This window comes from Ovis aries, chromosome 1 (genome assembly GCF_016772045.2).
Source record: "Ovis aries strain OAR_USU_Benz2616 breed Rambouillet chromosome 1, ARS-UI_Ramb_v3.0, whole genome shotgun sequence".
In the NCBI taxonomy this organism is placed as follows: domain Eukaryota; kingdom Metazoa; phylum Chordata; class Mammalia; order Artiodactyla; family Bovidae; genus Ovis; species Ovis aries.
In genome coordinates, this window is record NC_056054.1 from 194,921,838 (window position 1) to 194,936,821 (window position 14,984).

The 14,984-nt window shown below is 41.8% G+C and overlaps 1 protein-coding gene across 6 annotated transcripts in view; it reads left to right on the forward strand.

Moving 5' to 3' along the window:
- ATP13A5 (ATPase 13A5) overlaps nt 1-14,984 on the forward strand; it is a 116,970-nt gene that overhangs the window by 63,204 nt on the left and 38,782 nt on the right. For 3 of the 6 annotated variants that reach the window (XM_060404606.1, XM_060404608.1, XM_060404613.1), the window contains exons 14-20: nt 720-870; nt 4,454-4,543; nt 5,195-5,351; nt 7,448-7,565; nt 11,222-11,346; nt 12,142-12,302; nt 14,122-14,247. In XM_060404606.1, coding sequence (XP_060260589.1) covers nt 720-870; nt 4,454-4,543; nt 5,195-5,351; nt 7,448-7,565; nt 11,222-11,346; nt 12,142-12,302; nt 14,122-14,247 — 928 coding nt within the window. The remainder of the gene's footprint in view (nt 1-719; nt 871-4,453; nt 4,544-5,194; nt 5,352-7,447; nt 7,566-11,221; nt 11,347-12,141; nt 12,303-14,121; nt 14,248-14,984) is intronic. The other 3 variants (XM_042233091.2, XM_042233093.2, XM_060404615.1) reach the window with 1 other exon arrangement.

Genomic DNA, 14,984 nt, shown 5'->3' on the forward strand with positions numbered 1-14,984 from the left:
TGCCTGGACGATCCCATGGACAGAGGAGTCTGACAGGCTATAGTCCATTGGGTCTCAAAGTGCTGGATACGACTAAGCGACTAAGCACAGCATAGCACAGCATGTAGTATCTTAGTTCCAGGACCAGAAATTGAACCCACGGTCCCTGAGTTGTAAGGGTGGAATCTTAACCACTGGTCTGCCAGGGAAATTCCCCATCCACGCCTGCTTTTACTTGAAGAAGAATGGAGCCAGCAGGCAGGCTTCCTTTCCATCCCTGCTACCCCACTGGCCTGGAGACTTCTTGCCTGGTCGTTTTCTAGAGACAGCTCTGCAATTTGCAGATGTCAGCTCTGAGCCTTCCCACATTCTACCTTCCCACAACACTGCCACCCTGTGGGCTGGCTGCAGGCAACCTGACAAAAGGCTCTGTTTCTTGTTATTCGGTCACAAAGTTGTGTCCAACACTTGGCCACTCCATGAACTGCTGCATGCCAAGCTTACATGTCCTCCACTATCTCCTGGAGTTTGCTGAAACTCGTTCGTCGAGTCAATGATGCCCTGTCATTATACCCAAACACTCAGAATTTATCATATAAGGTATGGGGGGAAAGGGAGCTAGTGAAGGTTTTGAGCATAGAGGAGAGGTATCAGTAAATTTTATCTCAGTAAAATTGCAGGGCAGGGTGTGCAAAATGATTTTGTTGAAGACCTTAGCTTGCTAATTTTGTCTCTACCAGTTTCCAGGAAGTCCACAGCTTTACCTCCGGCAAGGCTCTGCCCTGGGGCCCACTGTGTGCAGCCATGGCCAGCTGCCACTCTCTGATCCTCCTTGATGGGACCATCCAGGGAGACCCACTGGACCTCAAAATGTTTGAGGGCACCGCTTGGGTAAGGTGATTGTTCCTTGGTTCAGCTGAATGAGGAAAATGTGAAGAAATATCCAGTACTCACTGGGAGTGCCTAGGCTTTCCTAACTTTGGTTGAAACCCAGAGAATCATAGCAGTGTATAAATGAATGAAGGTCTGATCCTACCTGAATCTCCCAATCTCTGCTCCAAAACTCTATAAACCTTTGCAACATGATATAGGGGTCTACCACCAAATAAATTTGGGAACTGATATTTAAACAAAGATAATTTGATTTCTTGATTATAGAATTTCTTTAATGTTAATATACGGTGGTATATTGTGAATATTCAAGAGAGGATATAATATGCAGCATTTACTAAACCTGTTTCACCACAAAAACCTTGACAGGCCAAATTGTAGCACAAACACCCTTGGAGAAACACTCATCCAAAGCAGTGCTGTACACACAGTAGCCACTAGCCACACTGGCTATTGAGCATATGAATAGTGGGTAGGCAACTTAGGAACTGAATTTTAAATTTTTAAATTTTAAATAATTGAAATAGCCACAATTTGTTGGTAGCTGTTGTATTATTAATAGACAGTGTAAGTCTTAAAAGTGTTAGTCAGCTTAGTCATGTCCCACTCTTTGCAACCCCACAGATTGTAGCCCCCAGGCTCCTCTGTCCAAGAAATTCTCCAGGCAAGAATACTGGAGCGGGTTGCCATTTCCTTCTCCAGGGGACCTCCCAACCCAGTGAAAGGGTTTGACACCAGAAGGGAGGCCTGTCAATCCAGGGGGTTCAATTTCCTCAGCTGAGTGTGAATGACAGCGGAAGGATATAAAGTCCTACTAGCAACGGTCAGGACAGGATTGGGAAGGTACTCGACTCCACCACTCTCTAGCTTTCTGACCTCAAATCCAGAACAAAGGTTCTGAATCGTTACCTCACATGTGTATTTGGATAACAATGACTCACTTCTGGAGCTTTGAAACTGTGAGCCTGCAGGGGCCAGGCATTGTAAAGAGTCCGAAGAATGGAGGGTATTCATTCATTCATTAGTTAGTTAATTAACCACATGGTTCTTCCCTTCAAAAAGAATTTTTTTTTCTAAAACTACTTACATGAAATGCAGAACAGCATTTAAACAGAGCTGTAAAGAAGTGAAAACCAACAATTGGAGGGACCTGTAGAACCCCTCGACAGAGTGTGTGCTCAGTCATGTTCTCTGACCCTTTGTGACCACATGGACTAGAGCCCATCAGGCTCCTCTGCCCATGAAATTTTCCACCAAGAATACTGGAGTGGGTTGCCATTTCCTACTCCAGGGGATCTTCCTGACTCAGGGATCCAACCCATGTCTCCTGCGACTTCTGCATCGGCAGGCAGGTTCTTTACCACTTGCCACCTGGGAAGCCTGAAGGACAGTTCACAAAGAGGCTAATTTAAGGATTTATTGTAGGAAAATTGTAGATTTCTAGAGGCCAAAATGAAAAAAGGGGAAACCTGGTAAACAGGGAATTTCTGATATCAGTAAGTAAAATTAGAGCATTTGCTGTGGAGAGATGCTTGATACTGCTGGGGAAAAAAAAAAAAAAGCACAGCCTAAAAATTGAGTTACGTTTTATTTGACAGACAAAACTGAGGACTTAAGCCCAAGACACAGCATCTCAGATAATTCTACGAGACTGTCCTGAAGAGGGAAGAAGGGGTATGTAGCTAGGATACATGTATAGGATTTTTTGCGGCAAAGACAAGGTAGTTGGAATAAAAAAATATATATACTGTTAATTAAAGAAAACCACATATCTCAAGTTAAAGAGTTTAGAGCTTTTATTTGTATGGGAAGATGCAGGAGTCTGGGCTCACTGCAATCTTTTCTTTGATATGCATCTCAGCTGTCTGGGGCTAGTGTCCTGTGATTTCACATCCTGAGTCTCCTCAGGGTGCACTGATGGAGGTGGCTGTGAGGCTCCTCTGCCCATAGGATATTCCTCCTCCAGGGGATCTTCCCGACTCAGGGATTGAACCCATGTCTCCTGCATATCCTGCATTACAGGAAGATTCTTTACCCCTGAGCCATCAGGCATCCTGAGTCTCCTCCTAAGGGTTCACTGTAGGAAGTGGCTGCAGTGGCAGGCAGTTTCCATCCTGAGTTCCCTCAGGGTTTACCATCCAGATGGCTGTAATGTGACGGCTTGATGGCTGCAACATTCTTTGTTTGCCGATATGGAAGGCAATATTTTTTATTTGCAGTATAAAGGCAAGACAGAAATCACTTTCCTGGATCTTAATGAAGAGGAATCAGTGTAATTTTTGTAAGCAAGCAGCACCAACATCCTTACCAGCATCGCTGGTGCTGACCCAGTTAGGAGCTCCACATGGTCATTATTACTCTATACGACTTTGATCCTGGTTCTAACACTGCTTCCCCTTCTCCAAAAGAGGAGGCTTCCTCTCTAAGTACAAGTGACATACGAGTTGGGGTCTTATATGGGGACATAAATCTTTAGTATTAGCTCTGTAAGCACTGTTTTTAAGACCAGTTGTATCCACTCTAAACGGAGCATAACAGTGCAAGATCGTTCACTGAGTTTAAAGCTGGATAAATCTCTAGTTAAATATCTTTTGGTTATTAAGAAACTTTCACTAACCATAAGGGGGAGTGAAAATGTTCTTATAGACTCTAAGAATATTAGCAACCATAAGGAATGTCAGAATATTTTTCCAAAGAAATTGAGATTTGGAGAAACAAAGTGATGTCCCCAAGGTTGAACAAGTAAGTGGTAGAGGAGAGACCAGATGTTGTCTCTTATTTTCTGACTTCTACTATTTATTTTTATCTGACTGCCTTTCCCATATTTTAGCTAAATATTGGTTCTTCAGATGGTATAACTTATAGCGCTGTAACAGCCAAAGAATACAAACTATTTTCAAATATGCTTTCTAATTTGCTAGCAGCTAACTTGTAACTCTCTAGCTAACCAGTTAGGCTAGTAGCATAGACGTAGCATAAGAAGTAGTTCAAGATTCAGTCCTCTGTCATCTGGGAGCTAATGTGCTCAGGTGTAATGGAGACTAGGGCTCTACCCTTGTCCATTTACAAGACATACCTTTTAGGAAGAGCCAGTGGGCTGCAGTTAATGCTTCCTCCATCAGTTATTGCTGGCTTCCCAGGTGGCTCAGAGATAAGAATCTGCCTGCCAAAGCAGGAGATGCAGGAGACACGGGTTCAATCCCTGGATCAGAAAGATGCCCTGGGAAAGGAAATGGCAACCCACTCCAGTATTCTTGCCTGGGGAATCTCATGGACAGAGGAGCCTGGGAGGGCCACAGTCCACAGGGCTTCAAAGAGTCAGACACAACTGAGCCCGCACACACACACACAGTTACTACGTAAAATGTAATCCCAATAATTCTGCTCTTTGACATTTTACAATAAGATCCTTAATATGAATCAAAACAACAGAAATTTGGTAATGATGGTACTAAAATAATTGGCTTAGAAGAGAAAAAAATGTAAAGGGGGTTTTGAAAAGATTAAAGTGCTATGCAAATGAGAGGTATTTCTTTCTAATTGTTTTTCTGTAAGGAATCTTATGAATGTTTTCATTTGAAAGCAGATAATCGAAGATTGCAATGCAGACTACTGTGAACTTGGGATATCAGATTCAAATGTAATAATAAAGCCAGGACCAAAAGCCAGTCAGGTATAGTTTGCTTCTTTAAATTATATAAATCTTTCCCCTTAAAACTGGTGAAATTCCCCTGCCTTTTATTTGTCTTTATATTTCTATTATTTTGTCTTATCCTAACTGTATGTACAGTTGGTTTGCTCATTCCTTCATTCCTAAATTTGTCTGTTAGTTTATTCAACAAACACTCACAAAATACCTATGTATGCTCAAGCTCTGTGCTAGGTGCTAAGAGATAAAGTGATTTCAAAACTAGACGTGTTGTGCTCCGTGCTGGAGGAATACATGGACTGATAGAAAAATCAATACCAGTGCAAACAAATGTAATACAATGTGCCAAGTGCTAGAATAAAGGCTGAAGAAAGAGCAGGAGTCCAGAGGTGGGAGTCAGTAGTGCTGCTGAGAGAGAAGTACCTCGGAGAAGGTGACCTATGAGCTTGGCCTGGAAGATGATTAGGATTTCTCAGGCCCCCAAGGGAAAGGGCTTTGTAGACCAGACAACTTGATGAGGGAACCGCTTTAGACGCAGCTAGAAACATATCAATGTTGTGACAATATGCCACCTCACGTCCCTGGGCTCACTGCAGAATAAAGATTATTTTTTGGTGTACGTCTTCTAAATCTTCCTTAATAGCTTCTTAAGCTCCCCTCTCTTTGTGTACTTAGACTCCGGTGGAAGCCATCATCGTCCTGCGTCAGTTTCCATTTTCCTCCAGCCTGCAGAGGATGTCTGTGGTTGCTCAGCTGGCGGGGGAGGATCACTTCCATGTCTACGTGAAGGGAGCCCCGGAGATGCTGGCTCGGTTCTGCAGACCTGAAACAGGTACTAACTGGCACTTCCCTCTTTCAGGAGGTGAAACTACTTAAAAACTCAGACAGAGCAAACTAGCCTAAATCAATGAACATGGAGGTGGTGGTTTTCTCGGTAGGTGGAAAGCGGGCCCAGCAGATCTGCGAAGGCAGAGGTGATCATTTCAAAGCAGACAAAAAGAGAGTAAATATCAGACTGTGGTCTTGCCAGAAAGGCCCAACCACACTGCGGCATTAGAGAAGGAGAAACAAGCATCAGGACCAATCAGGAAACTACACTGGGGTCAGAGGACCAGGGATGGTGAGAATGCGTAGCGCTCAGAAGGAACCAAAGAGACAGGTCTGAGCATCAGACTCACTCTCCAAACAGGGTTGCTCTGTCACCCACCTCCAGACTCACTCTCCAAACAGGGATGCTCTGTCACCCACCTCCTGGGAGCTGGAACCGCTTATGGTGTCTCAGATCAGTGGGAGGAGAATATAAAAACAAGAAATCTTTTAGGGGAAAAAAAGTGATTAGAGTAAATTAGGTGGTATTAGAGCAAGGTAATTGATCATTTTCACAGCAATTTCATCTTTCTGGGCCAGATTTTAAGCTGATTTGTATTGTTTCTTCATCTTATAAACATGTACTCTCTAAGCTGCAGTCCAGATTTGTAAGAATATTGCTGCATTCAAATGAGTTCATTTGGATAAAATTGGCCTTTTTTCTCCTGATTTTCATCTATATTCTCCTTACAATTGCTGATAGCCATCAGCTTGTGCACAGAATTTTAAGAATTGGCAAATGATTGCTTTCACTTCTTTCTGTACTTGGAGTCATTTTTTAAAGAATTCCTTCCATTTTTCTGACATTGATCTTCCTCATAGCTCCCATTAACTCCATCCTTTACAGACTGTTGGTCTATAGTTGGCTGTTACTTTTTTTAGGTGTCATTTGCCGCTGCTTATTTGTCTGGTCAGTCTAATTCTTCTTCTTGTCCTAACTTCTGATCCTTGACATATGATAATATCATATTCAGTGATTTCTTTTTCCTTCTTGTGTTTAAGAAATAGAGAGTTAGCAGCTTCCTTGAAATAGATCCTCACCTCCAGAATTATTGATATTTTAGAATTACAGAAAGTCTGTGCTGAGTGGGAGCATAGACATCTATAACCTCTTCTTTTTATGGATGGGAAAATTGAGATGCAGAAGAGAGACTTAAAATGCCCAAGGTCAGGAAGCTAGCTGGCAGCACAGTGGAGACTCGAGCCTAAGCTACTACCCTTATTATGCTATTCTTTTCCCTAATATCTTTATATAACCATACATACATAAACCATACAAATTTTATAGACATATTAACCTTAGTTATGATTATCATGTCAAAACACACAAAGGTTGGTGTGTGTCATCCATTATCTAAATTGGCAAACGTTTCTGCAAAGAGCCAAGTAATAAATATTTTAGGTCTTGCAGGCCATACCATCTCTGGCTCAACTGCTCAACCCTGCCATTGTAACCTGAAAGCAGCCATAGGTAACAAACAAATGGGCATGGCTGTGTTCCAATAAAACCTTAATTACAAATCAAGACTGGGATAGATTTGGCCTGCAGTACCTCATTTCATCTGGGTAGATGGTCCTGAGGTCTGTCTTTACTGTACTCAGCTAATGTATGTGACACCCAGTTGATGACCAGTACATGTTTGGCATTTATTTCCGTTAGATTATAAGAATAACATACTGATGAAGTTGTTTGTGGCTTTTAACTGAAGTTATAGTGTTTCTATTTTTTTAAATATTTTTTTAAAATGTGAACCATTTTTAAAGTCTTTGTTGAATTTGTTACAATAGTGCTTCTGTTTCACATTTCGATGTTTTGGCTGAGCGGCATACGGGATCTTAGCTCCCTGGCCAAGGATTGAACCCACACACCCCCTGCCCCAAACATTGGAAGGTGAAGTCTTAACCATTGGGCTGCCAGGGAAAGCCCCATAGTGTTTCTATTAAAGCATTTCTATGGAGAGAACGTTAAAACAAAGCATAGTGACTGCATCCAGGATTTTGTTTAGGAGTTAAGCCACCTTTAGTGGGACCTGTGCTTACCTCTCTTTTCTCTCTTGGCAGTGCCCAGGAATTTCCCAAAGGAGCTAAGAAATTACACAGTGCAAGGCTTCCGTGTCATTGCCCTTGCCCACAAAGTCTTGAAGATGGAGAAGCTTTCAGAAGTGATAAGTTTAACCAGGTAGGGAGCTCAGAAATTGGCACCAGGGCAGGCTCTGTGTGCATGAAGAGAATGAGCCCTGGAGATGAATGGATGGAAGCCAAATCACCAGGAAACCACTTAGAGATGGAGAATCACTCATCGAATGCCTTGGTTTAGAGAGGGGCAACTCTAAGCCACATTGGGGAGGACTTGCTCAGGCCACAGTGCTGGCTCATGATGAAACAAGGATGGCAGTTGAGATCTCCTAACTCTCCGATGTCACTGAGTTATCTCTGCCCTATGTCCCATCATCCCATCCAAAACAAACAACCCCTCTTCAACTTTGGAGCATCATGTGGCTGACAGATTAGGGGTCCCCTAGAAAAATAGGGTTCAGAGAATACAGTTGTCACTTCAAATGACCTCCAGAAATTTTTAGACTTGATTTCTTTCAGGAATCAGTAGTATACCCCCTCAAAGCTGGAGGAGTGAATGAAAATTGAGTTCCTTATATGAAATAGAATTCAGTATTCTTTATTACATTCAACGGGTAAATTGTCCTCTGCAGAGGGTAATCTGTAAATTATTTTTTCTTTCTAAGTTTTGCAGTTTTTAAAGGTTGTTTTTGAATTGTTTATGACAAAAGAGTAAAGAAATACTGTGCCAAATTGAATAAGAGACCGTATATGTTACTCATGTTTGATTTTGTTTTGCTGACAGAGAGGTCCTCACTTAATACAATTTTTAAAATTATCTGCCCATCTGCATAGATGTAGTGTGTTACTATTTACAACCTAAGTCCATCTACTCCAATATAATCAACAATCACATCCCTTCCTTACACGTGTCTATTTCCCCCAACTATAAACTGTGGGATTAGACAATCTCTAACGAGTCTTTCAGTCATGACATTTTAATCTTCTAAATAGAATCACAAAGCTCATTTTGAAATATATGAATGCCACTCTCAGGTTTAGTATTCAAGGTGTTAGCTATTCTTGAGCAAACATAAAGACTCATAACACAGGATTTTGTAATTTTTCAAGATACAAATTTTAATAATGAAAGTTAAGGTCATATGTGAAGACAAGATGTATTTTGCTTGAAGTGGAATGTAGGCACTACCCAGCTGCTATATACATGGAGGCAACTGTGACATTCTCATTTAAAAACTACCAGTGAGATAGACATTATTATAAATATAACAAAAAATGAGCACAAATGTGCTAGATTTCCGACCATCTCAGGTTTTCCCAAAGAATATCAGGAGCCTATTTATCATGCTTCCTATAATATAGTTATTATTTTCAAACAGGGTAAAAGAATAGGATTTTTTTTAGAGTCAAATTATATTTAGGAGAGGTTTCCAATTAGGAAAATTAAAAATGTTTTAAAAGCTGGCATCATAGTGAGGAAGTAGATGAGTTTCTTAGGATGGCTTAGGGAAAAAAAGACAAAATAAAAACAGAAGAAAATTCCTTAACAAGACTCACCCTTTTGTGAATTTAGCCCATTCCTATTGAGCTGGGCTATTATTAGATGTCCCTCAAGGCACTGAGGATTCAGAAGTGAATAAAATCAAATCCTTGCCTTCTCGAGGTTTATATCCTACGTGGGGGAAACAAATAATAAAGTTAATCTATAACATATGGTCAGGCAGTGATAAATGCTCTGAAGGAAAAAATAAAGCAGGTTAAAAGGATATTTTAAATGACAGGAGGGTGGTATTTTACATGGGGTGATCAGGGAAGTCCTCCAAGGAGGACACTGAACAGAGATCTGAGTAAAAGTGAGGGAGTAAGGCGTACAGATATCCAGGGCAAAGCACTGCAGACAATAGGAACAGTGGATAGTGCAAAGGATTTTGCTGGAATGTTGTAGAATCCTGAGATACCCAAGTACCTGAAGCAGTGAACAAGGGAAGAGTCATAAAACAGAGATCCAAAACAGAACAAATTGATGAGAAGATTTGGGGATCTTTCTTTCAGTTCTAGTTAATAGAACATAAATGCAATTTTTAATAGAAAGTCATGAAGCTAAATGATGGGAATTATAATATTTTCTGAGATCACGATGGCAGAATTCATATTTGATTATCTGAGTGTTCACCAGCATGCCTAATGTAAGATCTAAAGTAGTGATTTAGTGATTGGACTTTTGAATGGAGGATGTAGCTACTCACTCTCTACTCCAGAGAGATGTTTCTTTAATGTATTCTTATCCGAGGGTAAATTATTTCTCATCAAGAGATTCAACTCTATTCTTTCTCTTAAAGAAGTTTACTGACCATGTGATCATTTCCCTCCCAAATCCTACTAACATAATAGAAAAGAAATAGTTTCAAAGAAAACTAGAGAAGCAATAAGTGTAGATGAGAGATTTCTACAAATTTCTATAAGATGTAAAGTAACTGGAAGAATGTAGCTGAATCAGCAGGATACTGTAGCCTACATCATGCCAGAGAGAGAGAGAGAGAGAGATTCCAAGAGGAAAGTTGGTTCACCCTGTAGAACCTGAGAGGATGAGCCTCTGATTTGTCATGTACTATGGAAAGTAGGGGCTTCCCTGGTGGCTCAGCTGGTAAGGAATCCACCTGCAATGCAGGAGACCCTGGTTCCATCCCTGGGTTGGGAAGATTCCCCTGGAGAAGAGTTAGGCTACTCACTTCCGTATTCGTGGGCTTCCCGGATGGCTCAGATGGTAAAGAATCCGCCTGCAATACAGGAGACTTGGGTTCGATCCCTGGGTTGGGAAGATCCGTTGGAGGAGGGAGTGGCAACTCAATCTAGTATTCTTGCCTGGAGAATCCCTATGGACAGAGGAGCCTGGTGGGCTACAGCCCATGGGGTCACAAAGACTTGGATACAACTAAGCGACTAAGCACAGCGCATGGAAGGTAGACCCTGAACATGGCGGGTGAGCTGAGAGCAGGCACAGAGATCGGTTCCCTAGGTCTCCCTCTCCTCCCCCTTCCTCTCCCTGCAATTGTAACTCCACTCTGGACAGAAAAAGGGACAACAGAGGATCAAGAAAGAAGTCTTGGCCCCCAAATTTATTTTCTAAAAAACATCTGAGCTTTATTTTCGAGGAGAAGTCTCACATAACTAATGGAACACAGTTAGACTCCAACCCTCCAATTTCAAATTCTGAAAACTAAATTCTTGACTGATGTCATTCATGTATTTACTGGAGGCAACAGATGGAGGCTGAAATAAATGATTCCATATCCAACTATTACTATAATATCTGGTATTCAGTATGTACTTAATAAATGCCTACTAAACTAAAATGCTTACAAATTTAAAAATACATGCTTACATGTCAGATTATATACTTATAAATTTTAAACTGCTTATATGCTTACAAATTTAAAATCTATATGACTAACAAAAAATTGTAAATACCCACAGAAGAATTGGAAGATAAATACATTATTTTAAAAGAATGGAGTTTAAAAACATGGAAAGAGCAGCTAAAAGATGTAGAAGCGGTCACATCTGGGAAGGAGAAGGGGGAAGGTGCTGTGAAGACAGGGGCTATAGGTTTTCTTTATTATGGACTTTTGGATTCTTTCTGATTTGTTAAACCTGTGCATGTGTGACATTGATAAAACTTAGAAATTTTAAAAAGAAATAAATTCAACTGTTGAGACTGTATGGATATGCTTTAATATTGACTTTCTCCCAAACCCAAAGAGAACATGTGGAGTCCGAGTTAACATTTCTGGGACTTCTCGTAATGGAGAATCGCTTGAAAAAGGAAACCAAAGCAGTCTTGAAGGAGCTGAGTGAGGCCCGCATCAGGACTGTGATGATTACTGGTATGCGTTTCTGGAAGCCTAACAAGTTAAATCCATCCTAGGCATAAGCAAAAGGCAATGTGAGCTGAGTGAGTCCCTGTGGCCGAGGCAGGACGAACAATGCTTTGCTGTCAAGATTATTGCCCTCTGCTCCAGTTACCTGGGAACTTGGGGAGCTCCTCTCAATGACTGTGAGCTTTGGAGGCAAGGACCATGTCTCATTCTCTTTGCCTAAGGCCCTCTGTTCCTATCCAGGGTTTGTTCAGGGCCAATAGGCTCACAGCAGATATTGAAAGATGAGAATGGGGTTCTCATAAAGAACCCCTGAAGAACCCCAGTGACACCTCTGTGTAAAGGGGTGAGACTGTTCTTCAGGGAGGTGGCGTAGGCATGGTTTGTGATGATTAAATTCAACATGGCTGATCCTAAGTGTTTTTTTTTTTCTTTAACTTAATTGGAATTGAGATCCCAAGACTAGGTTGATGTTATCAGACCAAGCCTATACCTTCACCACTGAAAATTGTCAGTCTCCTGAGGATGAGTTATAAAGCACTTGAACATTTATTTACTCATTAGTGCATATTTTGGAAATATGAGATGTTCCTGGACTTGATGCTAGGATGAAAGGGAGAGGTAGACATAATGTTTGACCACTAGGAACAGACAGGCTTGATAAACATTATGAAAAATGCAGAAAGTGTTAAATGCCCCCGAAGAGCACTAACAACATATTATGGTCACTCAGAGGAGGGAGCATTCAGTCCTGGATGCTGAGAGGCTTCTACATAAATCAAGTCCTCTTTCTTTGTCATCTAGGTGACAATCTTCAAACAGCCATTACTGTTGCGAAGAATTCTGAAATGATTCCTCGAGGGAGCCAAGTCATCCTTGTTGAAGCCAAAGAACCTGAAGAGTTCACCCCTGCTTCTGTGACCTGGCAGCTGGTGGAGAACCAGGAGAATGGGCCTGGAAAGAATGTGAGTGAATGTCAGAAAGCCCCTCCATGGACCGGGGCTGATGCAATACAGCCCTGACCCTGGGCAGCCCTCTCTCAGCATTAGAAGTCATCACAGTAGTAATCCCTCCTCCCATCTGCCCAGAGTTTTACAGTTTGCAAAGCTTTTAGCGTTTCCACTGACACTCCTCAGGCTTGGCTTCATGTAGAAACTACCCAGAAGCGTTTTCAAGCTTCCAAGGCTAAAACTAGAGATTCAGTGAGACTCTCTGGGCTGGGAACTGAGTCCTTCGCCTAGTGATTCCTGAGTACAGATGTGGCTGAGACTCACTGATTTACATCCATAGTTCCCATCTGATCCTCAGTCACCCTACACAGTTGAGCAAAGTATTCATTTTACAAACGAGACAGCTGAGGCCTAGAGAGGTAAGCTTGCCACGACACACACTGGCGAGCTGCAGAGCAGGGCATCAAGCGGGCTGTTTGATCCCCACTCCCCTAATTCATGGTCATTTAGACTGTACTGGACTTGCGAAGTGGCATGACCAGATGTCGGGCTTCTCTGGGCAGCAAGCTTCCTGTGCACTTCCCCCAGGATGGCTCTTTCTTGTGAAGAGAATGGGCTGCAGCTTGATGTTTCATTACTAGATGGGTCGCCTCTGCTTTTGTGTGAATTCAAAGAGGTGGTTCTCAGGGTGATAAATTACAAAAAGCTCCCTTCCTTCAGGCTGACCAGCCCTTCAGATTGTTCCGTGTCGAGTATTTCTTTGTGCAGCACACAAGCTACACAGCTGTATGGAGTGGCCCTGCCCCTACCCTGTGAAGAGGTGTGTTAACTTAGCTCAAATCCATTGTGCTCCAATCTCTGCTTTCAGTGGATTTCTGGTGCTGATTTCCTTCTAAACTCACTTGCCTCAGCAACTACATGTATTGCCTCAATTGCACTGTGTGACGAAAGTCAGATCCTCACTAATTTTTTAAAAGTCCTTAGCGTACTTCAATAAAAATTAGTTTGCATGTACATATACAGATTTTTAAATAAGGATGGTATATTTTTTAATGTATTTTAATGAGGTATAGTTGATTTAGTATTGTTAGTTTCTGCTATATAGCAAAGTGATTCAGTTATACATATATACTCTTTTTTCATATTTTTCCCATTATAATTTATTACAGGATACAGATTTTCACTAATTTTTAATAGAGTCCAAACATTTCCCTGGCAGCCCAGTGGTTAAGACTCTGTGCTGTCAGTGCAGGGGACATGGGTTCCATCCCTGGCTGGGGAACTAAGATTCCCACTGCCATGCATAGTGCATCAAAAATAACAATAATAAGGTGCAGGGACACGAGGTGGAAGGGGATCTGGGCACCTTGAGGGAAGTGTTGGGCAGAGGTCAGGTTAGACTCTGAAGAAAGGGTTTACCTACTTTACAGGGAAGAAATCCGGGCATGATTTCTGAATGAATGGTAAGAGATCTTAGGAAACAAAAGGTTGGCTGAGGAGCAGGAAGGGAAGGGAAGAATGTTTCCTCTTCTTCCCTGGAGTCACTCATTGGAACCTTGGAATGATTTCCTCAGTAGCCTGACATCACACATATTATCTCCCAGACTAGGATCCAGAGCCTCATATTGCCAAAGTAATCTCTTTTCATTTCATTTTTGGGGAACATTTTGAGTGTCTTGTTTATATGAGTCTAAGTTCTGTGGACAAATTCTACATTATATATTTGCTGGTCCTCACACTGTTGCATAACATGAATACACTTCCTTCCATAAAATGTAGGAAAACAGCAACATCCTTAAGATCCAAGCTAGAAATAATGCCCTTTTGATTTTAGGAAACCTACATCAACATTGGAGACAGTTCAGTGCCTGTTGAAGAAAAAGGGAGCTGTTACCATTTTGCAATGAGTGGGAAATCATACCAAGTGATACTGCAGCATTTCAACAGCTTGCTTCCAAAAGTAAGTACTGGAGAAATGACATGTTTAGTTTTGCTCCTCAAATTAGTGAGATGAAAAGGGTAAGTGAACAGTAAAGGAGATGATTAGCAAGGTTATCTCAAATTAGGAAATAAACAGCCTCACAGGGAGCACTGTTTCTTCAAGAGGTTTCCCTTCATCACTCCTCTTACATCACTCATCACACATCCACGTGTCCAAGGCCTCCTATTCAGAGCCTGAGGCTGGTGTTGCCCCTTGCCCCGCCCCCCGTAGCCAGTCCAATCTGTTTTCCTCCTCCCTGCCTCCCCAGCAGAGGGAACCTAGAGGTAGTTCCAAACACGCTGCCTGTTGTTTGGAATTTGCTTTTCTCTGAAAGCCACTAACTCATGTCAGGCTGAGCTCTATTCTCATTCCTGCCTGGATTCTTAAATTACAGCAGGAGGAAACAAAGGCTTTATGGTTTATTTTCAAAATCATTTGTTATCTTGTTGCTGTGTGTCATTTTAAAATAGTGCCCTGCAGAGTGGTGCCATTGGTGGGAAGGAAACAAGCGGAGCGGCAGCAACCATCTGTTAGCAGTGTCTTGAAAGTCCTGTCACCTTTTCAGTTGAGGACCATAGAGTCTAGACCCCCATGGTGTCTAGAAAGCTGTTAGTGCAGTTCCTCATTGAAGAGATGGGAAAGCTGAGACTCAGAGACATTGTCATTTGCCTAAGGTCTTCACAGTCCAGGACAGAACTATAATAGAACCTTGATTC